The following is a 25,469-nucleotide window of genomic DNA, read 5'->3' on the forward strand; positions in this document are numbered from 1 at the left end:
CATAGTTTATTGAGCTGGGCCCTTACTATATGACCTTTTTTTTTTTTTAATATGTCTCTTGCGTTTTGTTTCGCTGTGGTTCTTTCCCAGTGACTGATTATCCCATTGGCTTGCAGAGACAAAGCAGCCAATCCTCTGTTTGTCTGAAATTGTGGCCCACTGGAACACTTTGTCAGGTTGAGCCAGTGTCAAGGCAAAATTGGGTGACGTTTTTGTTTTATATTTAATGTCTGAGTTTATGTTTTACCTGCAGCTCTTGATGGATACGTCCTGCATCGTCATGTCCTGCTGTGTCCTCCTTTCATAGTATTCCCCACGGTTACATTTTTACATCACTCTGTGATATAGAGTCATTTAGCTCCGCAGTAACTGGTGTCAACACCACCGGGATCCGAAACATTAAAATGAAGTTGAATTTACTCAACTCATGCTGACCAATTATGGTTCTTGTGGTTTCAGTGTGGTATCTCACTTGCTATGGCAAACCTTTTGATTGGAAGGCGATCATGCTGTTGTAAAGTCTGTATTTGCTTGGAGATTTTGATATGTCTCTTTACTTTGGGAGGTAAAACTTCCTCCCAGATGATGCAACAAACAAACACCAGAATGTATGTAAATGGACTGTACTCGTATCGCACTTTTCTAGTCTGTGCAACCACTGCTTTTACACTACATGTCACATTCACACACACTGATGGCTGCTAAGTAAAGTGCCCAACTGTAATCACAATCATTCCCAGTGGTCTATTGGCTAATTTGGGATTCAGTGCCACTTCGACATGTAGCCTGAGGGAGCTGGATATCGAACCTCCAACCTTCTGATTGAAAGACAACCGACTCTACCACTGAGCCACAGCCAAAGACACTCTATCTGGATCTTAATTAGCAATCTACTCCTCCAATGCTGTCCCCTTAGACTCACTCTCCTGAAGCACAAGCCTTTTTCTTTAAGTCCTGAAACAAGTGAAGGAGAAAACAAGTATTGATCCATACCACAGATATCAAGGATAGACAGTGATGTTAGATAAATCTAAAAGCCTGTCTAACTAATTTGAATTAAGTATGATTGAGGTCAATCACGCAGTATTGTTTATGTTAAGCAGTTTTTGGCCTGATGGTCTGTCCTTACGTAGAAAATGTCAACAGAAGCCTTTTTGTCAGGTGAAGATAAAACAAAACCTTTTTTATTTTTATATTATAAAGATATTACAATACATCAATAGAGGGCAATTTCCCATTTTCTTCTTTCATGTTCTCATCAAGAAGAAAGTCCCCTTTGCCTTGTCGAATTCTAAAATCTTTGGACTCTTTTCCGGCTCCGTGGCCTGGTTTGTCCAGTTTGCCTGTGCTTTAAAATTGGATTTCTCTGTGGGTAGGATATTAATGCGGCTGGAAAAATCAAACTGAATAAGTCTCAGTTAGTTGACTTGAGTTGGATTGACTGTTTGTTGACAGGGCAAAGAAGAATTGCTTCAAACAAATTGAGATTTAAAGTGTATTTTAAATTCCCCAAGGAGTATTCGCCCTGATCTACTCTTTCCTGTGTTGGTACCACTGTTTGTCATTGTTGCATAGTCCTTTCATTGTGAAACCAACAGCAGAAACTCTTGCTCAGTAACTCTAACAACGCAACAAATCATGGTAACTGAAGATATAAACGTGCCTTGAGTGCTGTCATGCTTTAAGTCTGAGTTCCTATAAGTGTCTGCCTTTTCTTCCTTCAAGCAGAGTGCATTTCAAGTATGCTGAGTCTCCCTTCCTTCTAAACAAATGGATATTTCCAATTAGACATTCTCTGCTGGAGCAGACGTATTTCAGCCCACCCTTCAGTTTAATTAAAGGACTCTTTCTGTCTGATTAGGTTTGTTCCTTTTACGATTAAAAATGTGTTGAGGAAGCTTGAGGAGGAGAATGAAGATGCAGAGAGAGCATCAAGTGTCCAGCACAGAGAGAAAAGACATTTACCCTGATGAGAGATGTTATCCCCTGACAGAGGGGCACAAAATAACTCAGAAGAGTGTTTTGTTTGTCGGTGCTTTCCAGTCGGTTAGAAATGACTGTGACAAAAATAATTCTTTCAATGAGTGTTCACTGATCTGCCACCTCCAGAGTGATAGTAGTTATTCTTGGTTATGATTACGGAAAAGGTGGCAGTCATTGTAAAGAACATTTGCAGAAACATTATGCCATTGATCTTCAAAGCATATATCCCAAACTGAACTGAACTCAAAGACATTTTGCAATCAAGTCATGCTGGTTCCACCTCTCCATTTAACAGAGATAACGGTCATAAATACCCAACCACTAGAGGTCCTCAGTTGTTTTGTTAAGGTAGTAACTTAACTTACACTTTTTTCTTTTTCCTTCTAAGAACAGCCTTCTTAAGGGTATGTGACGGTTGACACTGGATAGTTTTTGGCATTTTTGGCTAATTCTAAGTTTTGAGAAGTTAGACACAATCCTCTAAGAAGAGGTAAAGCTATCCAGTATTTCGTTTTTGTATTCAGTATGGTCAGTTGTATTAGCCTTAAGTCACCATTTGACTCAAATGACTTTGGAGGCTCTACCACATATGAAACATTCATCTTTAGAACCTGGCAGATGAAATTCTAGATTCTAGAAGTCAGAAGAAACTGTGTAAGCAGTTCAGCAACCTTCATTCTAAGCTTAATCCAAAGGGCAACTGGACTTGGTTGAAGTTCTTGAAAACGTTTGACCTCTCATCCGAAAGGCTTCTTCAGTTCTAAAGATTTCTAAAGTTCTTAGAACTAAAGAAGCCTTTCGGTTTAGTCCAGTTGCCTTTTGGACTAAGCTTAGAATTACCATGACCTGGATGACTGAGAACCTTCACAAACAATGGACTTGATTATGCAAGTTCTTCCTCATTCACCCAAAAATGTCATATGTGTATTTTCTGTTGCTTGCTGGAAACCAGCTGCTCATGGATGATACAGGCTGAATGAAAGCATGTTTACATGACCCCCACCGGTGCTCAGAGGGCATGTCCATGACAGGCATCATTTATTACTTCATACACATTGCATGTATTTACTGCTTTGAGCCCCCCTCGACACCAAATCTCTTTTCGAATGAAGCTTTTATTTTCACCTTTATTATCTAACCTTGACACATTCTCCCACAGAGATCGAGGTATTTGACAAGGTTACGCAGTGATAGACGCTGATAGAGCGACGTCCTTGTTCTGAGCCTTTTCACCTCATCCATCAGCTGGAGACAAACACAATGAAATCATATTGATGGTGTTTTGCGAATGAAAACATTGCTTCAAGGAGAAAAGCTCACATTTCCACCATAGATTCTAGAGGGCAAAGTGAGGTTCAGGAAATCAGCTGTCAGTTTGAAACTCTTGACCTGTAACTACGCCACAGTGTCAACTCTCTGTTCCTGAATCATTGTCAGATTGCACACCGGCAACAACAGTCCTGTAACCTGATTCATGAATTGATTGGCTATGTTCACAGCAGTAGTTATGAGAAAGCAGTGAAAGAACTACAATAAGCTTTTCGCCCTACACTCACAATACAAACCACCCACCAGGTAAAGTTTGTGTCCATAGTGGTGTCCACAGTAGTCCATAGAGTTGATAGTTTTAAGCAGTTCAAGACAGCATATCAGTGTCCTTAGACAAGATACTGAATCACAATTTGCTCCAAAAGGCTGTACCATCTGTGTTTAGATCTCCGTGTGAGTGGATGAATGCTGACGTGTAGAGTAAGTGCTTTGAGTGGTCAGAGGACGAGAATAAAAAAGCAAGAAGTGCAGCCCATTTACCTTTTTTTCCCCCCATGCTGAGTCAGTGTGGTGTTTGCACAAGTTTGAGTGCATACTGTTTTGTTGCATTGCACAACAGCACTGTTTGTGATTTGCTACTTTTCTTTGTTCTTATTCTGCAGCTCCTGAACAAATGGGTCACACACATTGAGATCTCAAGCTCAGTGGCAGGCACCATTATTCTCTATGTTTTGATGTATATGTAATATGTTTTTTATGCTACACTTCACTATAGGGATTCAGACATCACTTCATCTTAGGTGTTAGATATCGGTGTGTTTCATTCTGCAACAAAGACAGATTTGTGGCTAATTCGTTCCTTTTTTTAATAGTATTGAAACATTGTGCAGCAAGTAAAAAGTTTTGCATCAATGTTAAGAAAAACAATGATCTGTTAGCTATTTAAAGGGGCATGTCACTGATTTTAGGGTCAGTTTTGTAGTCATGGGGAGCATTACTCAATTTGTATAATGTCTGTGGATCTGGAGATTTCCAAGCCCAAATGACATCATCAGAGTTATTTTGTCCCAAGTTATCCTGCAGAGACTATATAATGGCTGCATTAGAAACTTTATTTCAGTGTTTGAAAGACGTGGGTATTACACAAAGATCATACCATATTGGAATCCAGCTCCTCTCTTCAAAGAAAAACCTCTTAAAGTCATGTTCCCAAGTTCAAAAGGCAGTTGAATAAGGTATCTGTGTTCTTTGATTCCTCAAAGTAGTAGTTATTGAGCTGTATCAAGGCATCAAAGCACAGTGCACTTTATAGAAGCTGTAAGAGCTGATCACATCTGTCTAAGAGGCGTGGAGTACGGGGGAACAGATTGATATTTAGGTGCTGGAGTCTGGTGTGACACGGCTGGTTGTTACTAAAGACTGGGGTTTATCCAATCAGCCGTCCAGGCTCTGTGCTGCTGTGAGCCGACACAGACCATTATTGATCCTAATTTTAAAGGCTCTGCTTCACTATTTTAATCACTCTTGACATGGTGTCACTTTGTTTCTGCTGAAAGATTAGGCTGCTGATGATGTCGTAATGATTCCGGTGTTTGCTTTGCTTTATGATGGTTCTTTGGTATTCATATTTCATTCATAGGCATTTCATTCAAGATACAGTCGTACAGCGTTATAGATGCTTAGTATGATTGAGTTGTTTTTAGCATTGTGAGGGGAATGTGTAAAGACGACAGTCAGCACTCAGACTGATGCTATAAATTCTCTCCCTCATATTTATACCCTTCAAGGAGTATCAAAGTTCACTCTTCCATCTGTCACGTGTTGAAACACAGAGCAGTGCAAGCCTTCAATAAAGTGACTCAGCGAACTAACCCAGAGTGCTCTGTGTGTTGCAGTGTGGAAGGTGATGCTCCAGGCAGCGAGGTGGGCACCTCTGTGGACCCCAGCAGCGGCTACAGTTGCGTCCCAGTGACCCACAGTGGCGGGCTCGGCCCCGACCACCTGGACAGCCAGCTCTACGGACACATCTTCCTGCCAGGCCACCAGCGGCCCCGCCGACCCAAGCTCCAGCATTCCCAGTCCATCCTCCGCAAGCAGGCAGAGGAGGAGGCCATCAAGCGCTCCCGCTCGCTTTCAGAGAGCTATGAGCTCTCAGCAGACCTACAGGACAAGCAGGTGAGGGGGGACGCACAAACACAGGAAGAGCTCAAGAGCCATAAATAAATATTACGATGTAGCAAATGTATGCAATATCACTTTTAAAAATATGTACAACAATTTAATGCATTATAATAGACAGAACCTTAGAACAGAACTGTATACCTACAATTTCTATTATTTTCATATTATCAATTGGACAAATTACTGTGTGTTATTTGAAATGTTTGGCTCATAGAAAATACAGCTCTGCTAAACCTCCCACACACTACCTGCAGCACTCAACAGCAAACAAACAAAATAAGCAATGAGCTGGTTATCACAGTGGAGTGAGAGGGGTTGGTGGGGTCAAACAAAGTACTTAAAGAAGGCTGAAGTGGACTTACAATATTCATGTTAGTAGAACCACAGCACCAATGCTACATGCTTATGTTGTTCCGCTTGTTGTTGATGTGTGAAAACGGCAAGGCACAATTTTAAAACAGGGCAGAACAAATTGATGACTTGCATGCACAGACAAACATTTCTTCAAAACATCCATGAATAAATAAATGCAAAAGTAGTTTCCCACACCAAATACAGAATACGAATACACAATATTTGATCTGACCAACAGTGTCATGTGCTTCAATGAAATGCAGCAAAATGTGCAAAAGGTCTTCTTACTATTCCACATCTAGTAATGCAAATCAATTGAAGAGATTAATATTTGTTTAAAACAACCATATCTTGAGTACATGCAGATTATTGCTAAAAGTCCACAGGCCTCCTTGGCCCTCATATGGTGCACTGAAGCATGAGTCGTGTTATTTTGCTCCTCTGGATCACTGGAAACTGGATCAGTGTGTAAAAGACACAGGGTTGAGAGAGGGGGCGTTTGTGAAACAGCCCTGGGCATCGTTTTTATTATGTGCATATCACTTTAGAGTATTTATTTCGTAAGTAATTTCAGTTTTGTGCACTCTTTGTAACTTATGCCTGACTGAACTGACTTTAAAATGTGCTTTAAAGAAAAATATTTAACTGCTGCAGAACGCACAATCAATTTTTATTCCAGTACATCTTTTCTATTAAGTCCCAGTCTTTAGGAGGAGTAGATCTTTTAGGAGCAATTCTTCATATTTATCGACACCATTACGGTCTGTCAGTCAAACTGGAATCCAATCACAATTTGACACCATCCGTCTTTCCAGGAGTCTATTTGAGTTAGAAAAAAGCCGAAATTACAGCCATTTTTTAAAAGCCATCACCCTGCGTGAGGTTTTTTTTAGGCCATTACCAAAGCTCATATGACAGCAGCATCATTCTTCATTCTGTCTAATCAATGCTCCCAAGGTTACATTCAGACTTTTGTAGCCAGATTAAAGCAGCCTTTGTTCCAGAGTACATTTTCACACTGAGTTAATTTATGTGATAAACCAAGCAAGATCCTTTGTGTCACAAACATTTACCCTCAGCTTAAAATAAGTTAAAAGTTTGTAGTTAGTTGCTTCAAACGATGAGTGGCTTTGATATGGTTGGATTCACAGCAGTGATTATCCCCACTTTGAAGCTCCTTAGTTCTGCCTGAAGAAGCATATTAATTCATAATGTTGTTAAATTAAGATTTCTTGGTTTTCTAATGAGAATGTGAATGGAAAGCAGATAAGTGGATTGTGCTTCAAGTTTCTATGATTGTTCTCAGACAATAAGAAGTAGATGCCATTGAAAATCAATGACACTAACATGGGGCTGACCATTTGAGTATTGACTATTTAGTCAAATGACAACTTTCAGGATCAGGAAATAACTTTTTTGCTCAATTTAGATTTCAGCGTGTGAGCATGAGATACTTAATACAGTTGGTTTAGGTGTTAATTAACTTTTTTTTCTATAAAATCCAAAATAACTACCTTGTAGAATTCAGTATTTGTTCATCATCCCTGTTTACACCTCGGCTTACTATCCGCAGTTGTCCCATTACAGTAAACACTTGCATGGTTGGATTGCAAGACCGCAGCAAAGATAATATTTAGACTTTTCTCAGTTGTTTTTTCAGATGTATGTATGACACCAACTGTCCTTCTCTTCCTGCAGGTGGAGATGCTAGAGCGTAAATATGGTGGGCGTTTCATAACCCGGCATGCAGCCCGCACCATCCAGACAGCCTTCCGCCAGTACCAGATGAACAAGAACTTTGAGCGTCTTAGAAGTTCTATGTCTGAGAACCGTATGTCCAGACGGATCGTCCTATCCAATATGAGAATGCAGTTTTCCTTCGAAGGACCTGAAAAAGTCCACAGCTCCTACTTCGAGGGAAAGCAGGTCTCACTAACAGATGATGGCACCAAAATTGGTGCACTGGTGCAGTCAGAGCATGGTGGGGAAATGGGAATGCAGGCCAAGACCCCCACAACACAGAGCGACTTCACGGATGCTATCACTGAACTAGAAGATGCCTTTTCCAGGCAGGTCAAATCTCTAGCTGAGTCTATAGATGATGCTCTAAACTGTCGCAGTATGCATGGAGATGAAAACCAGTTGGAACCAGGGAGAGGCCATCAGGATATGGACAGGGAGGTCAGTTGCCAGGTGAAACCCTCCCACAGTGCTTCAGAACATCGCAAACTGGACGAGATGACGGCATCGTATAGCGACGTCACCCTTTACATCGATGAAGAAGAACTGTCACCGCCACTGCCACTGTCTCAATCTGTAGACCGGCCCTCCAGCACAGAGTCTGACTTGCGTCAGCGTTCTCTCAACTCCTCCCAGGACTACTGGTCATTGGCTCATAAGGATGAGAAAGGGGACACAGACACCAGTTGCCGCAGTACACCCTCATTGGAGTGCCAAGAGCAGCGCTTGCGGGTAGACCATCTACCCTTACTCACCATTGAGCCTCCGAGCGACAGCTCAGTGGAGCTGAGTGATCGTTCTGACCGCAGCTCTTTGAAGAGACAGAATGCCTATGAGCGGACCCTCAGCAACCAGCAGAGCAGCCCCAAACACATCAGCCACGGTCTGCCACCCAGAGGGCCTTCCAGAGAAGAGGACGGCACCCGCCATCGGCCCCGACAACTGGAGGCCCACCTGGCCATCAACGGTACTGCAAACCGGCAGAGCAAGTCAGAGTCTGATTTCTCTGACGGGGACAATGACAGCATCAACAGCACATCCAACTCCAACGACACCATCAACTGCAGCTCTGAGTCCTCATCCAGGGACAGCCTGAGGGAGCAGACCCTCAGCAAGCAGACGTACCACAAAGAGACTCGTAACAGCTGGGACTCACCTGCATTCAGCAACGACATCATCCGCAAGAGGCACTACCGCATTGGCCTAAACCTCTTCAACAAGTATGTACTCTCCACTACAAGGGATCCCTTAACAGACTGCTCACACAGTCAGACACACTCTGATACACATGACATTCACTATGAGGGACAGAAGAGGTTATGTGAATTAGTTCGAGTCCATTAATTATGATTTAGCGAATTTTTTTTGTGAAGAGCCTAAAATGAAACTCTTATGTCTGATAAATTAGCAGTGATGTTGCTTGAAACATGACATCTGTCTGTTCTTCTTAAGGTGTTAATAAGTCCACGACTCATTCTGCTCCATTTCAAGCCGAGTGAATCATATGAGCCCGTGTGATTCCATTTAATCATAGATGATTGTGGATTTGGTTTCTTTCAGAGCTGGCCATTAAATTTCTTTTAATCATGGTTGATCAAGGCAAAAGAGAAAAGTAGTCTGTGCTCTCAACCCTCATCCTGTTCCACCACCCCCCTCTCTGCCTCTCTAAATCCTGTCCCTCATCTGACACACATTTGGCAAGGGGCAGAAGTGCAGTGGGATAATCACAGATTTGGATTCTGTCCTCACCCTTTTTCTCGCTTTTTGTCTCTCTCTCTATCCTCTCCCATGTCTACAGGAAACCAGAAAAAGGCATCCAATATCTGATCGAGCGAAACTTTGTTCCCGACACTCCAGTGGGTGTGGCCCACTTCCTGCTCCAGAGGAAAGGCTTGAGTAGGCAGATGATTGGAGAGTTCCTGGGTAACCGACAGAAACAGTTCAACCGAGATGTCCTAGAGTGAGTTTGAACTCATTTCTGTGTACTCTTTGAAGCGTTTGTACATCAAGATATTCATAAACAGCCTTTTGACTTGACTTGCTAACTATGCCAGTGAAGAGAAATGTATTTTATCTGCCTTTCAGGAACATAAATCGTCATTTAGTTGCAAATAGGGTGGCAATCTACACTCATTCAAACATAGTCTTTGGAATTTCCAAGTGCTACATAATGACTCAAGTTACATCCAGGAAATAAACAGAAATAGAATCCACTCAGGAAATTACTGTGATGCTCGGATAAACATACAGACCCCATTTATATTCTTCACTTCTTTCAAAGGGAAGAGAAGTCTTAAAGATCTCCTATTTTCCAGTAGTGATTCTTTGCATCATCCAAAAAGCACCTCTAGTCTATACCTTAGACTGGACAGACTTATCTGAAACGCACTTGAAGTGCAAAAGCTTTATCAGAGCCCATTGAGATTCAGTGGACGATAAGGCCAGGAAAGGTCTGTCAGTGTCAGTTTGACAGGCATATCTAAAGGGCTCCTTGAGAAAACGTCGATACATCTCGACATACAAGGTATCGAGGCATCACGGCTCTGAAGAGCACAATCACAATCCTCACTTCAATTCAAGTTCCAAGGTCCTTAATTGAAATGGAGATGTCATTATCACAGTTAAAAACATACTCCATTAAAGCTGCACTAATCAGTACTTTTAAGGAACAGTGGGTAAATAACAATGTGTCATCAGAAAGGGGTTGCTTGTTATGACGAACCAATACAAACCAAGCTTTTTAGTGTCTTCTTCTTTTCAAGCCATTGTGCACTACTCTTCCAACAGCATTACATTGACAAACCAATAGAATTAATGGAGCATGTAGCCCCTTAAAAGCCAACATTTTTCTTAGAGGTTGATGGACACAAAAGCAGAGCTACAAAGTAATTTAATATTAGACTTTGATTGATATTGTTGCCAGAAACACAACTCCATATGAATGCCAATGTTGCCTTCTGTCTGGTTGGGTAAATGGGCATTTTGGGAAGATTTCCTGAAACCCTTAAGTTAATGTTTTCAAGGAATTGTATCGTGAAACATGGCTGATTACTGGAAGACTGAATATTATGAAACTATTTTACCTCACCTAAGTACCTGTTTTTTTCTTATATTAAAGTTATTCCACTTTGGAAAGGCTGTGCATTGTTTGCTAACCTCTTACCTGTGTTAAATTTGTGTTTTTCACCAGCTGTGTGGTGGATGAAATGGACTTCTCAAGTATGGAGCTGGACGAAGCTCTCAGGAAGTTCCAGGCACACATCAGAGTTCAGGGAGAAGCTCAAAAGGTTGAACGGCTGATTGAAGCCTACAGGTAAGTTAGGTGCACAACACATGAAAGGGATTCTTCTCCTAAACCAGCTTGGACTTAATGATGGCTAAATCATGGAAATAATCACCCCGAATCATGTAACTTTTTCACAGCAAGGAGGAATCAAATTCATGGCTATTGTCTAGTATTTTTCACCTTCACAGCTAGTATGAATAATTGACAATGCACAAGCTAGCACAGCCTAGCCTAGCACCTTCAAAAACAGAAGTTACACCAAAAACTAGCAGTCAGCCTTTAACACTCTCAGGCAGGAGAGCCTCAGTGCAGCAGTGCAGCCATTTTGAATCCAGACTTTTTCTTTACCAAATCCTCGAAGAACAAAATTCAGGAGAAATTAGCTGAAAAAGTTTAGGAAAACCTCCCTCAGGGCTGCTGATAGATGTTTGCCCCCTATTTTTCTCACCAAACCTCTGGTATAAACATGCTTTCATGCCCGAGGAGAATTGGCTTCAATCAGCACTGAGCAAGGACATTTCAGCCTCAGTAAACACCGCAGTCACTGTTCCATCGGGGAGATAACGATAACTGATCATCTGGCAGCCCCCTGCAGCCCAGTCCAGATATGATCATGAACCCACTTTATGGAGACTCAGAAAGCTGTTACGCAGCCTGTCTGATGGCTGCAGGCTATATTGACAGTCTTCACTGATCTGCCTCATAGTGCTTTTGACTATGATGTTTCACTGGATGACCTCAGTGCAGATGGAGGGGAGCTCACTATCAATATCGATTTTAATATCAATATTGATATTTCTGCCCCCAAGTGAGACGAACATGAAACACTAGCTGGGCTGAATACTGATTTATTTTACCTTGAAGGAAAGTCTTAGCATTTATGTTTTGACCTGTAAATCTAATGCTAATGCTGTGTTCCGCTTTAACTTCTATTTTAAAAATGGAGAAGGTAGGTATAATATTAGTTCCAAATTGAGGACATTTCCCATGACGTCAGTAAAGTGACAACTAAGAGCCAACTCTCAAATCTGCTGTCAACTTCTATTGTGTGTTTATATTTACTGGAAGGAGAACATTGGAATTATTTTACTACATAGACAGTATAGGAGTGCCTTAAACCTGCATTCTCTCTAATGGCCAGCAGGGGCAATGTCAGTGGTTGCAGAAAAGAAGTCTTATTGAATGGAAGGGTACCCAAAAATAAACGGTACTAAAAAGATGATAAAATAGGTTCTCCTGCCTGCCTATACAGATATTTCACCAATCAAATAACTCTAACAACATTATGAATCTTGCACACAGCATCAACCACTGGGGCTGTACTGTAAACAGATCACAAATTCTCCAATATCCCTTTTCACAGCCAACGCTACTGCATCTGCAACCCTGGTGTGGTGCGACAGTTCAGGAACCCGGACACCATCTTCATCCTGGCCTTCGCCATCATCCTCCTCAACACGGACATGTACAGCCCCAACGTGAAGCCTGAGAGGAAGATGAAGTTGGAGGACTTTGTAAAGAACCTTCGAGGTACTTTGTTCTCCTCTCCTGCACCACGTCCAGCTTACTGTCACAAAACCAATACTGTATAATCTTCAGATGCTACAGTGCGGCTCCAAGGATAAATATTAAGCTCAAATTGAGTTTTGTCCATGCATTTTGCCCTGATTAATTGCTGTGTCAATAAGGTATTTATTTTTTTTGTTAGTCATGGCCAAGAAAGCTCTGCTGTTGAGGCAATACACTTCATAGTTCCCCTTAACAGATTTGGCGGGTATTAGCAGGGGCTTTGTGGCATGGCTAACTAATTTCTCTGCCTATTGGAGTGTCAGTAATTAAAGTACAGTATTGAATGGAGAAGTAATACTGGTCCTCAGAGAGTTCTGAAGGGCATATCTGTCCGTACTGTGAGAAATATGTACTGCACAGCAATATGTAAGTAAATGCAGGGGTTCATCGGCTCTCTTAAATATGTGAATTAATCATTAATCCTTCTCTTTTGCTCTCTCTTTCCCTCTCATCCTCTGCCAGGAGTGGATGATGGGGAGGACATCCCCCGAGAGATGTTGGTAGGAATATATGAGAGGATTCGCAAGCGGGAGCTCAAGACTAATGAAGACCATGTGTCCCAGGTTCAGAAAGTCGAAAAACTCATTGTTGGAAAAAAGCCGGTACGTTTGAGTTTGCCCTTGGGCTGCTGCGCTCAGAGTGTGACCACTTTTATCTTCCCCTCCATTCAGGAGCTGAATCTAGCAGGAGCATGCAGAACCAAATTACCCAATGTACCTCTGAGCTGTCGCAGAGAGCACTAGCTTATTCGTAGCCAATGTCCTCTAAAAACGACCAGGATTTAAAGAGCATTCTTTACCTCCACCCACTTTCCTCATGGCGTGACACATCAATTCTTCAGGGCCGGAGACCTTCATGCTGAATGACTGTAATATGTCTTATGCCCCCAGTGTCAGCCAAGAAATGTGCCGCCTGACAAGCTCTCTAATAATAAATGACTTAAACAGACTCACCCAATGATCTTGAAAGTGTTTACTTGAAACCCACCCTTCCCTTTGGTCACTGATGCCCTTTTCATCAAACTGACTCCATTTCAGTGACAAAAATTTACTGAAGTTCAAGGGACCTTGACGATGCCATGATAATAAAGGTTGACACAAACTGGAAACACAATATATTTCAGGAAAAATATTGAGGGACACATAGATGTTTGCTCTTTGATCCGTAAAACTAGTTTTCCTGATGTTAAATTCGGCCAATATTTCTTGTTGACCATTACATGGAATGTTTATTTTCTTTGATAAATCGTGAGTTTGAAATTGCCTATATGTTCACTGATCCCGGGTAAATTCTCTCTCACTCCATAGATTGGCTCGTTACACCACGGTCTTGGCTGTGTAAGTATTTCTCTTTCTGACACCAGCATTCTGATTAGGGTTGCTTGTTGTATCATACTAAAAGTATTTATGGAAGAGATGTAAACATTGTGGAATGTAAAAAGATATATATCTTTGCACGTCAGTATGTTTAAAACTTCCTGTAAGACAAACAACAGGATGACTCAGAAATGTTGCTGTATTGTGTGTGCAGGTGCTGTCCCTTCCCCATCGGAGACTCGTGTGTTACTGCAGACTCTTTGAAGTGCCCGACCCCAACAAACCACAAAAGTTGGGCCTGCACCAAAGGGAGATCTTCCTCTTTAATGACCTGCTAGTGGTATGGCAAACATTACTCTTCAAGTGCAATGAGAACACATACATATTTGAAAAAGTCTGAACCACAGTGTCTGCTATGCTTAATTGTAGGTCACCAAGATTTTCCAAAAGAAGAAAAACTCTGTGACGTACAGCTTTCGTCAGTCCTTCTCTCTTTATGGAATGCAAGTGCTGCTCTTTGAGAATCAGTGTAAGTGCCCTTGAGACTTTCGTGTAAGCTTTTTCTAAAGGCGTCATTATGCTTCAAACTAGTCTGTCAAAGAACACTTCTGAAGTCAAAGTGTTTATGGCTTTTCTGAATGGTCCCACTCCAAGGCAGAGAGAAATGCTTCCAACATGGAGGGGGCCAATTTATGAATATTGGACATATTTGGATAGCAGTCTCTCTTCAAAGGAACTTGCAGTGATGTTCTAATTTGTCCAAACAAAAGTCCTAATTAGTACGTGAGGAAAGGAAGAAGATAATTTGAATAGAAGCTACCGAGCCAATCATCTTCACACACCTGTGAAGTGGGAGTGGTTGTTGGATTATTGATGTAAGAAGACACAAAAATGACAGACACGCAACTGTAGTGTCTGAAATGTATGTAGGGAAGGGGTTGCAAACAGTTTTGGATGATCAAGCAAGCATTGTGTTTGAAGCATACTGACACCTTAATGGTAGCAGGATTGTTGTTTGTTTTTGAAACAAGCCTAATTCTGTGGACTAAATGTTATTATTCCTCCACAGATTATCCCAATGGAGTCCGTTTGACCTCGGCCATTCCTGGAGCTGACATCAAAGTCCTCATCAACTTCAATGCACCCAATCCTCAGGACCGCAAAAAGTTTACTGACGATTTGCGAGAATCTATTGCTGAAGTCCAAGAGATGGAGAAGTACCGGATAGAATGTGAGTTTTGTCTAGATTTAATTCATTAACCAGAGAGTACTCTTATGTCGGATCAAATACATTTTATAAAGGAGCGAACTCTACATTACTGTTAACTTTGCATAATGTGTCTCCTCCACAGCTGAGCTGGAAAAACAGAAGGGAGTGGTGAGGCCCAGCATGTCCCAGAGTTCAGGTTTAAAGAAGGATACAGGCAATGGCAACCTAAACCGAGGAAGCCTTGATGACAGCTACGCCATTGGTGAAGGTTTGAAGAGGAGCGCCCTCAGCAGCTCCTTACGAGACCTCTCAGATGCAGGTAAAATCGGGGGCTTTCATGGTTAATGCTATCTCATGTCTCATCCCTAAGCTAGACAGAGTAGAGTGTAATCACCCAAGCTAGATCCTGGCATGATAGTTTTCACTCCTTTTGAGATGTTAATTGACTTGGAAACTTGGAAGAAGCTAAGTTCCTGTTCCTGTTCAGTTTTAATTCTGCTGTTAGCAACTGCAACTGGCCTGTTAATGCTGAGTGTCTTGATGAATACACTCCCTGAGCCATGAAGCCAGTGAAGCAAGGAGATAGAGATTGGTGTGTTTGATAATGGGCGCAGGTGTAATTTACTAGAGGCTATCAACTAATAATCCTGCATCACCGGCGGGGGAGGAGGCAGCACTATGTAGGTCACTGTGATCAATTTGAGCGTCTTAGCGGTAAGAGGAATTAATGTTGTGCAGTTGATTTAGGCAGGGTGAGCAGAATAGCCTCTGCACTGCAGAGCTGCTCTGCACGAACACTCAGTAACCTCAGCACAGGGTTCAAACTAATAAAGTAATAACATAAAATGATTTGAGCTGTTTGCTTTGGATGCTTTTTGAATGCAGCAAAACACATTTTAGTGAAAGTCTTTATAGAGCGCAGCCATTAGTGGATTTGTTTCGGCTTGTTATTCCTGTATGTGTTCATGCATCACTTAGTAAAATTAAATGTGTAAGATTTGACGTTGATTTTGGTTTGTGTAAAAGTGACTCAAAGAGCATTATTACCTCTCCTTCCACTGATGTAGGTGTAATTGTAGGTTTACTAGGTAAGTTTACATCAGATCAGTTTTCCAGTCATGGGGAGTGCTACTGAACATCTGAAAAAGTTTGATGATGTCTTTGTAGAGTCTGGATAACCCTGAAGATGTCCTAGTGATGTCATTAGGGCAATCTTGTTAATCACATGGTAAACTTTTTCAGCAGAAAGCCTTCTTCAGAAACTGTGGTGGGGTGTTGAAAGTTAGGACACAAACAGATGTCTAATAACAAGATGTTGTTTGTTGCATCATGGGAAATGTAGCATCAAGTGTTTTTTTGGTTTGTGACTTATTCTCTGGACTAAAATTCTGGATATCACAGCCTCTGCTGTTTTGATTTTGATGACCTTTTTAATAACTAATATAATGGATATTAAGTGCTGAATGGTGCAGGTCTCCCCTTAATGCAGTCAGATTGCTAGTTTTTGGTAATGTGAGGGTGTCTTGCCAGCTGTGCTGTGTTGAAATGTAAAGAAATCTCCAAGCTTCAGTTGTCCCAGACGCTAACCTTGTTGTGAAGTTGTAGCACTGACTTGCTTTTTCCCTTTCCTTTAGCCTTTATTCGCCTCCCTCTGCCATACCGACAGTCTTCTGCTAGCTAGCCATGTGCCACTTCTGTCACCTTAGGGTGTTAGCACCAACTCCTCACCCCACTAAGGGATATGTGCACGTTTACATATTTACCAGGCGTGTCTAATCTGTCATGTCACATGTTCATGGCAGGCAAGCGTGGGAGGCGCAGCAGTGCAGGATCACTAGACAGCAATATGGAAGTAAGTAGGACAAACTGATGCTGAGCTGCCCTCTGACTTTATGTTGTTCGCTCTGAACACACAAGTCTCTGTCTTTTGTTTCTTTGTAGTTTGAGTTTTGATTCTGTTTTGGTGGTGTTTTTGTTGTGAGCACATTGGTCACTGTGCATGCGCATTTGGCTGAACGGGAATGATCTGCTGTGGCTGACACATGCTAACCCTTAATGTTCATAGCATGACACGACTAATAATACTCCTGACTCACATTAGGGTTGCCCTGTGTTTATGTTATACTCTCACCTTTGGGTCATATTCAGTCCTCTGAGCGTTAGCCTTCTCCTGTTGTCCTGTTTTTGTCCACTTAAGGAAAAACTGGCTGTGCTTTGTCAGCTCCAGGTCCTGCATGCTCACACAGTTTGAAGAGACAGACCAGCACCACTTCCTTTTACTGACCCATGACCTTGACAGGATCCTTCCCTTTCCTTTTTATTATCAGATTTAGCTAGCATTGCTCTGCAGTAAAATAAGCCAAGCATGGAGGCACTGATGTTAAAATATTACTATATAATCTCACAAGCAAGAAAATATGTAGGCTACTATAACCATTTGTATAAGGCTAGCCTAATTTATTTGTTGGTGGTTTGAGAGAAGCTGAATGTTTTTAATTTTGTTTTTAGTAGATGTTTTTATTAATTAAAAAACAGGCCACAAATATAATTTCATTTTTTCAAAGAACGTATTTCCCTTAAATGGGTGTAGATTATTTAGAAACCCTCAATACTTCAGTATAATAATCAGTTTAATTTAGTTTCCTGTTAGCTGGCTAATATGTTAGCCTGGATTAGCATATTATTAGCACATTTTCTGGATAATTTTGCTTTTAGAACTAATTAATTTATCAATATTCAATATATAAAATGAGACACACTCATTCTGCCAACAGCAACTGCAGAGTGCAGAGACTAATTACCTGCACTCCATAATATCTTGGGCTTCTCCTTTAACCTTTTAGGAACCAATATTGCACCCTTGGGATACTACCAGAACTAGAACTTCCTTAAAAAAAGTTGCATGAATTTGAACATATTAAAGTATATCAATAAATTTACTCTTTCCTTTTTTGGTCAATGTGGTCTTTAAAAAAAAAAAGAATACCCTGTCATGAAAAAAAATCACCATGGTAGAGTTTTACTGAAACTTGGTTTCCCCACTGTTAGCGTTCTGATAACCCAACAATAACATAAATCCTACAGAAGTTTAATAAAAAGTGATTGCAAGGGTTGAGGTACTTCTGTGTAGTCAAACACATTAAAGGTGGGGTACACGATTCTGCCTATTCAAGAGCCAATCAATCCCCAAACCCTGCATGCTAATCCCCAGGAAATTACTCTTAGAACAAAGCATTATGGCGGAATCCAGAGCATCTAGAGAAAGTGTTATCGCTATCGTGGTGTAGATCAGTTCCTTCTGGGCATGGGCAATGAAGAGGTAGAGTAGCTTGTTTAGTAAACTGTACAAATGCTACATGTTGTTGATTGGCTGGAATGGTGTTATGTGGCTCAGTCTGAGACACTTTGTTTCCCGTTCACAGAGCTGTTTCTTTGTACAAACATCGTACCCTTTACAGTTCACACAAAACAAGACTAGGTCAAAACCTAGTTTGTGGCTGACCGCATCAGATCAATGTGCGCTCTTGTGGGCAACACTGGAAGCGTGGCGTGTGTGTGACGGATGCGGGACGTTTTCATTTTCATTTTAAATGCATAAACACAAATGCAAGCTGCTGGCGTGACATGCGCATCTCACGCGTCTCACGCGACTCACGCGCCCCAAATGTAGAGAATAGGAGGCTTGCCTATTTTTACCGCGAGCTGCTCATGGTTCTCAGCCAAAGTACAAAGTGAAAATGAATTTTATTGATCTCTGACTGCAATATTAAACTCTAAATTAAACAATATACAACTCTTCCTGTAGTAAAAGTCACAGGCATGGAGAGTAAAGTAGGTCAACACTTCTGGTATGCTTTTTCAAAGTAAAAGCCTGATCTGGAAGTCTGACTCCCCTTGTTTGTACACAATGCTTTTATTTTGAAGTATTTCCTGGGCCGTTGTTTTTTTTACTTTATTTGTAACTTTTGCAGGAAGTTATTTGATCGATAAAGTCACTCACAGGCTCCTTATTGCGGTTCCTGCTGAAGATTCTTTGAAATAAAAACGTAGTCATTAGTCTCCCACTGGCCATAAGGGTATATGTTAGTAAAAATAAACAAATAACATCATGTTACAGACGTAACTTGGGTGCGATCTGTCCCTCTTTAGCTTGCTCTCTGTCTCTTCGTCTCGGCTCATACGGTTGTTTTTGCTGTGTGTTAATTAAGGTCCCGTTTCTAATGTAAATAAGATAGCTTTCTGTTAAGACCAACCCACGGAAACCTTTAAAACAAAGACAGAAAGTACCCCTGGATATGTGCGCTGCGGACATGGTGAGGACAGCGGAGGAGAAGCCCCGCCTACTCCTCGAACAAAGTATCCAGAGCCATGTAGAGAGAGTCGCGTCAGTGGAGGTCCAATATGCTCCATGATCCGCCATTGCGATGTCGCAACTCTCTCTCTCTATGGCTCTGAAAGTAGCTTCACTCAGTCAGTCAGTCACATACAGACCCATGTGTAGGGCTGACCCCGGGGGTCATCCAAGAATGGACTGCTAGCAGCCTGTAAGGGTTTATTTGCTAAATGCTAAGAAAAGTGCATTGGATAAGAATCTTGTACCCCACCCTTAAAACACATGAGGACATTATAACTTAAGTTTAGTTTGCATGTTATGCATGGCTCTGAAAGAACTGCTTCATGTTTTTAACATAAACCATTGTTTTGTGTTTATCTTTTCATTCTGTGTCACTGTGGTTTTAAAAAAAAAATCCTATGAGGTTTGTTTATGTTTGTTTTGCTGAGTGGGAATTTAGAAACATCACAACACATCGGTTAACTCAGTGTACCTAAAATGAACCTGAATTAGATAGTTAAAAATGCGACTGCATACTAATGTGTTATGTCTGTATACAAGCTGCGGCTTCAGATTGTGCAAAGGCTCAGAAGTGAGGGCACATGAAAATCAAAGAGGTTACTGTAACCTTGGAAACGGGATGTAATAGTGACAGGAACTCACAACAGCATCAGCAGTCAGAGAGAGAGTCTGAAGACTTAGAAGCAGTTTGTCTGCTCATGACAGATATGGAAGGCTCAGATAAGCCCGGCAAACTCAGCCTACAAACAATTTAGAGAGAGTCAAGCGTGAGATGTAAGCAAGGATAGACAAATAAAGGCAGTGAACCGGAAAAGGAAATGGAGATGCTTTTTCACAAGGCAACACGGGCAAGCGTGTGAGATCTGAGATCAGCTGTAGTTATTAATGCAGTTTGTGCTTGTGTGAAGAATTTGGCACTCTGCAGAAGTCAAAACCAGTGATCTGTTTTCTCTCCACAAATTTGTTCTTTCATAATTAAAAATTGTATTTTTGCTGTTTCACACTGGATAGCAAAATGGAATTAAAACAATCAGTCATTATGTATTCATAGAGCGCCAAATCACACCTAATTTTTAATTATTGACAGACACCCGAAAATATATCCACCAAGGAGCAAGCACCTTTAAAGAGGCAGATACCTCAAGCAGACCCAGACTTATTGGTGAACAGCCATCTGCGACTGGATAGGCTGAGAAAGTGGGACAGAGGGAGATGCAGAAGGAGAGAGATGGATAGAGACAAATGAACAGAGCAGCAACCACAACAACATCAACAGATAAAACAGGCTTACGTTTACAATGCCAATTATAATAAAAGAAATATGACTTAATATTAGCAATAGCAACTGCAGTATAAGGCTGTTCCAAGGCAGGCCTGAGCCTAACTAGTAGAGAGTTCAAAATAGAGAGGCTGTCTATCTCCTGGACCCAAACTGGTAGATGATTCCAAAGGAGAGGGGCCTAAGAGAGGGGATGATTGAAGGCTCTGCCTCTCATACTGCTTTTGAAAACTTTAGGTACCACTGAAGGCCTGCATTCTGCGAGTGCAATGTTTCCAGAGCGATAACAGGGCACTATGAGTTCTCTGCTGTGATCTGTAACTGTACTCTCTCTCTTGCAGGGGTCCATCATTAGCAGTCCTCACATGCGACGGAGGACCCCCTCCAACCGAGACTGCCCGTCCCGCCACAGCGGCCAGTCCCTGCCCAACTCCTCCTCACTTCTTGGATCTTTGTTTGGCACCAGGCGGGTGAAGTCCCCCAGCCCCACCCCGCAGCAACTGCACCCCACACTCATCTCCCACACCCCTCACCCCGCCAACCTGCACCACACGGCCCGGGTGGAGACAGACACACCAGTCCCCATGCACCCGCACCACGCCCAGTTCTGCCATATGACCCAGAACCCTCCGCCTTACCACCATCACCACCACTACCACCCACCGGCCCACTTGCAGCACCCTCCGCACCAGTACCATCCGCCCCCTTCTCATGGCCAGCAGCAGCCCTACCCGCCTCACGCACAGCACGGCCACGGGAGCCACCCGCCACACTCCTCTCACCCTCCTCACGGCGGCCACCACCATGGCCAGCCGCCAGCACCCTCCCAGGCGCCCAGCAGCACCAAGCCCAAGCACAGCGGCATCAGTACGGTGGTCTGAGGAGCACAGGGGCTCTCTTTTTGCTCTCTGACTGAACTTTGATTTTACCCTGAGGCTCTTGGCTAATGAAAGGGGCACACTGTGCATCGCTGCTCTGGGTTTGTGAAGCCAGATGAGATCCTGTGCCTCCTTCAGCATATTTTCTTTACACCCATAACTGGGGAAGATAATTCAGTAGAAAAAACTTTTCTTTTCCAGTTGCTCCTTTCATTTCGTTACAAGTCATTCGTCATGTCTGCCTCCTTCAAGAGCAGCAGACGACAACATAAGAGCATGCACAAAGACCACAACTACTGTTTCTCCTCAACAAATTAAAGGAATATGATCAAATATCTTGCTTACTAGTATTTTACAGAAGAAGTAAATAGGAATTTTGACTTTAATGTCTACAAAGTGATTTTATCCAGTGTGCGGGTAGTTTGGCTGGACAGACAGTTAGCCGGACAGTCATCCTCAGCAGTAGCTGTACGAGTATTTAATGTAGCGGTAGCTCACAGTGCACTGTGATATCTCTGTTAGCAGTGATAAATGTGCCAATTATTATTAAAGCATTTAATAATTTAGTCACAGAAAATGCTTTATATATATATTGTGCATAGTATTTTGTAAAATAATAATATCAACTGTTATTATTAGAATTATTATTACAGAACAAAAGGCATCAATTAAAACTCTCAGTATTATACTTGCACATAGGGGGCGTAGTTTCACTGTTAAGAAAACAATCAAAGCTATTAATAGTTAGTTTATTCAGTACGCTGGAGCACTACCTGTATATGGTTGCCTTTGAGTCAGAACTCAGTTATGATTGTTGAAGGCCGGTGCTTGCTCATCCACGGACTGCGCTCGTCTTTGGTTCAGAGTTGTCTCTCCTGTCCAGGAAAAAGGAAGCCACAGTGAGCCGCTGAGCAAACAGATTCATCTGAATGTCCGCCCTTCAGTACTGGCTGCTTGTCCGCCATCATTTTATTTTTTTAACTATTTTTTTAGAGTCCAATAAAGAATATGAAATGCTCTATGTGATGTTCGGCAACCTGGTGGGATTCTACAAGTCTGTTCTGCAGGAGGAGGAAGAGGAGGAGGATTTTGGTGTAGCAGGGAAACGGCAACGTGACTGTAACAGTGTCTGGAAGCTCTCAGCTGGCTGAGTGTCCGTCTGTGACACTCTTTGGTTTTATTGTGCGTCTCTTGAGCAGCAGGTGTGTCGTGCGGTGCTGTTTACTCCCTCCATCTGACTTTTCCTCTGAGCCACATGGACGCCACAGTACAAAAATCAATAATTATCATTCAGTGATGGTGATAGCAATCTTATGCTTCACTCACCACAAATGGCAGTTTTATATCAATCATCTTTCTGACATATTATGGGATGGCTGGTTGTACCTCCCGGCCATCCTGAGCACAGTATCTGTGGTGTGTGCAGAGCGGAGGCAGGGGGCTGCTGTGCTGGGGTGTATTTTCTATTGAAAGTGATAGATGCAGCACTTGTTCTACTTAGTTGATATCAATGGCAGAAGTTAGTCTGTATCTGCTTAAAGACTATGAGATGGATTTTTTTTTACTTGTATGTGCAATATGTATTTACGTTTCTGTCTAAGAGCAATTGCATTCTGTGGTTGCTTTATTTTGTTAGTTCTGTTAGTTTAGATTTTTTTTCCCAGCGTCCTTTGTCACTTCTTCCTCAGTGTTTCAGTAAATTGCAAGTATCCACTTGGATTTGGAGGGACTGGACCTTCCTAATTGATAAAGAATGTCGGGGGAAATTATTGCATGTAACAATGTATTTGAGGCTATTTCCTAACTATTGTGTATTCCCAAACTATATCAGTGTTACAGTTGACGTTAAGAATGATTGGTAGAATAGTTTAGACTTCTTCAATAACAGCTAACTGAAGTCAGCTATGTATTCGTGTCAGTCCAGAGGATAACCTAATCTGTATCTTATTCTGACCCATAAACAGTAGTTTATTGGATCTTTAGCAACAACGATAGTTGAATCTGGACGTAATCACAGTTGAAATGAAAGTTGCATTCTGTCCTCTGGAAATCAAAGTGACAATGGACAGGCAGCTATGAGTAGAATAAATGGAACTCTTTTATCTTCATATTTACCACCTGCCTCTCTCAGTGGCTCACACATGACTGATGGCAAGTGAGTGTCAAGTAGATGAGAAGTTTTATTTCCCCAAGTGTTCAATTTATCCCTTTCTTACAAGGCACTCTTTATAAATGGTTTATAAGTTTTAAGGATGTGATTTAGTTAATCATTTAAGTTAATTAACTGTTTGTAACGGATGGTTATTAGGTCATTTACTTATGCTTTATATTTAAGTTGTAAGCCATTCATAAGCACAACTTATGTCCTAAAAAAGCCCTTTGCTGGTGTTACTACTCCAGGAAATGAATCAGTTAAGCACTAACAGCTAAAGAACATGGCACTGTGCTAGCAAAGGCAGTGAAGAAGAAGACTGTAAATTAGCAAATATAGATGTAAACATTGCATTACCCATAATATCAGCTTTGTAAAGGTTTCATGAGGAAGAAAATGCACTCAGCTGTAGTGCTGGACAGCACTGTGTGCCACCTCGACTAAACATTGGACAAGTTAATCATTATCTATACATTCAAATATTAACCATCCTGGAAAAGTCAACAGGTGCAAATTTCCCATATTTCTTGATACTGGATATTCATTAAGCCATTCTATTATAACTCAATTTAAACACAAACACAAAAGACAATCGTCAGTATCTGGGTTGTTTACCACCACTGAGTGTGGAAAAGCTCTCTGGAGGAAGATAAACTCTTGTAAAAGAACCAAAAACTGGCAACCCATAAGTTCATCTTATAGGTACCTTATTAATGATCTATAAAGCATAAGTAAATTGTTTATTACCCATGAATAAAGCCATTTGTTAAGCCTGTAAAACCTCTATAAATTGTGCCTTATCAGACAGTGGTACTGTTGGATTCTCTGTCAAATAAACAGCATTTCAAGCATTTAGATCCTGTGTAGTTTAGGTTCTACAGAGTCAGAAAAGTGCCAATATTGCGTGGTCATTACATTTAAATCATTTTTATTCCACATAATTGGGGACCAAATTTAATTGACCCACTACCAAGCCACAGATGAGCAATCACAGTGTCCCTATTCAGACCAAAGTCTAAACTTTTACTGAATAATGGCACAGACAGCCAAGAATAAACAAAGTTTTGAATCAGTGTGTTTTCACACACAACCCTCCAGTTCCTTCAGTCAACTGACTTATTATAAAACCTGTCCAGGTTCCGTGTGAGGTTCTTTGTTGCATGCCATTAATGCCTACTGTTTCTTTTTTATGTCTCTTCTGTTTTTGTTTTTTAAGTGTTGTTCTGTTGGCCCTCAGGCCTGACTGGACCCTAAACTTTCAATGTAGCTTTGATTTCTCTGACTGATGCTTGTTTACATTTAGATGATTTCTGCCTACTAGTGTCTTTTCATTCAAAGTTATCCTCTGGCATGCATTTCACCTTTATTTCCACTGTACAGTATAAAGACAAGGCAGTTTACTGCTGAGTGTAAATAGCAACTCCATGGGGGGAAATCTAATGTAACTCAAGGAAGCGGGTTTGAAAGGGTGGAAATATTTTAGGGGTGGGTCAGTAGTGAAGAATGACATATGTAAATAGTCTGTAAATTATTATTATTAATATTATTATTACTACTCAATGTCTGCAGTTAAATTGAAGCTGCATTCTGGCTCCCTCTGATAATTACATAATCATCTACTGCTTCTCTCTGCCTCCAACAGGACTGAATTATCATAGGATCTAGAGATGAACAGCTAACTGTTACACAGTCAACACAGACTTATTTCCTGAGAACCTCCTGTTCTGTCACACTCACAGCCCACTTTTGAAGTCAAAGGGAAGGGAGGAGTGCTCTTATTTTGTTATGCATTCTGTTTCTAAGTAGACAAAACCCCATTGATGTAAAACTAGTACTGTGACGATGTTGAGAACGCAAAATAAAGCGATATATTGTAAAACCTGAGCTGCTTTTGAGTG

The 25,469-nt window shown here is 41.5% G+C and overlaps 1 protein-coding gene across 2 annotated transcripts in view; it reads left to right on the forward strand.

Moving 5' to 3' along the window:
* The window catches only part of iqsec1b (IQ motif and Sec7 domain ArfGEF 1b), a 65,139-nt gene extending 39,684 nt beyond the window's left edge, over positions 1-25,455 (forward strand). Inside the window, exons 2-14 of one of the 2 annotated variants that reach the window (XM_069677711.1) lie at positions 5,148-5,427; positions 7,486-8,747; positions 9,326-9,487; positions 10,718-10,840; positions 12,177-12,343; positions 12,845-12,984; positions 13,690-13,719; positions 13,913-14,038; positions 14,128-14,227; positions 14,768-14,929; positions 15,051-15,227; positions 16,711-16,760; positions 20,883-25,455. In XM_069677711.1, the coding sequence (XP_069533812.1) occupies positions 5,148-5,427; positions 7,486-8,747; positions 9,326-9,487; positions 10,718-10,840; positions 12,177-12,343; positions 12,845-12,984; positions 13,690-13,719; positions 13,913-14,038; positions 14,128-14,227; positions 14,768-14,929; positions 15,051-15,227; positions 16,711-16,760; positions 20,883-21,422 (3,319 nt within the window). In that variant the 3' untranslated portion in view covers positions 21,423-25,455. The remainder of the gene's footprint in view (positions 1-5,147; positions 5,428-7,485; positions 8,748-9,325; positions 9,488-10,717; positions 10,841-12,176; positions 12,344-12,844; positions 12,985-13,689; positions 13,720-13,912; positions 14,039-14,127; positions 14,228-14,767; positions 14,930-15,050; positions 15,228-16,710; positions 16,761-20,882) is intronic. The other variant, XM_069677712.1, reaches the window with a different exon arrangement.
* The last annotated feature ends 14 nt before the right edge of the window (positions 25,456-25,469 follow it).

Source organism: Semicossyphus pulcher, unplaced genomic scaffold (assembly GCF_022749685.1).
Source record: "Semicossyphus pulcher isolate SPU_LCO1_2020_fin unplaced genomic scaffold, fSemPul1.0.p SCAF_3, whole genome shotgun sequence".
Lineage (NCBI taxonomy): Eukaryota > Metazoa > Chordata > Actinopteri > Labriformes > Labridae > Semicossyphus > Semicossyphus pulcher.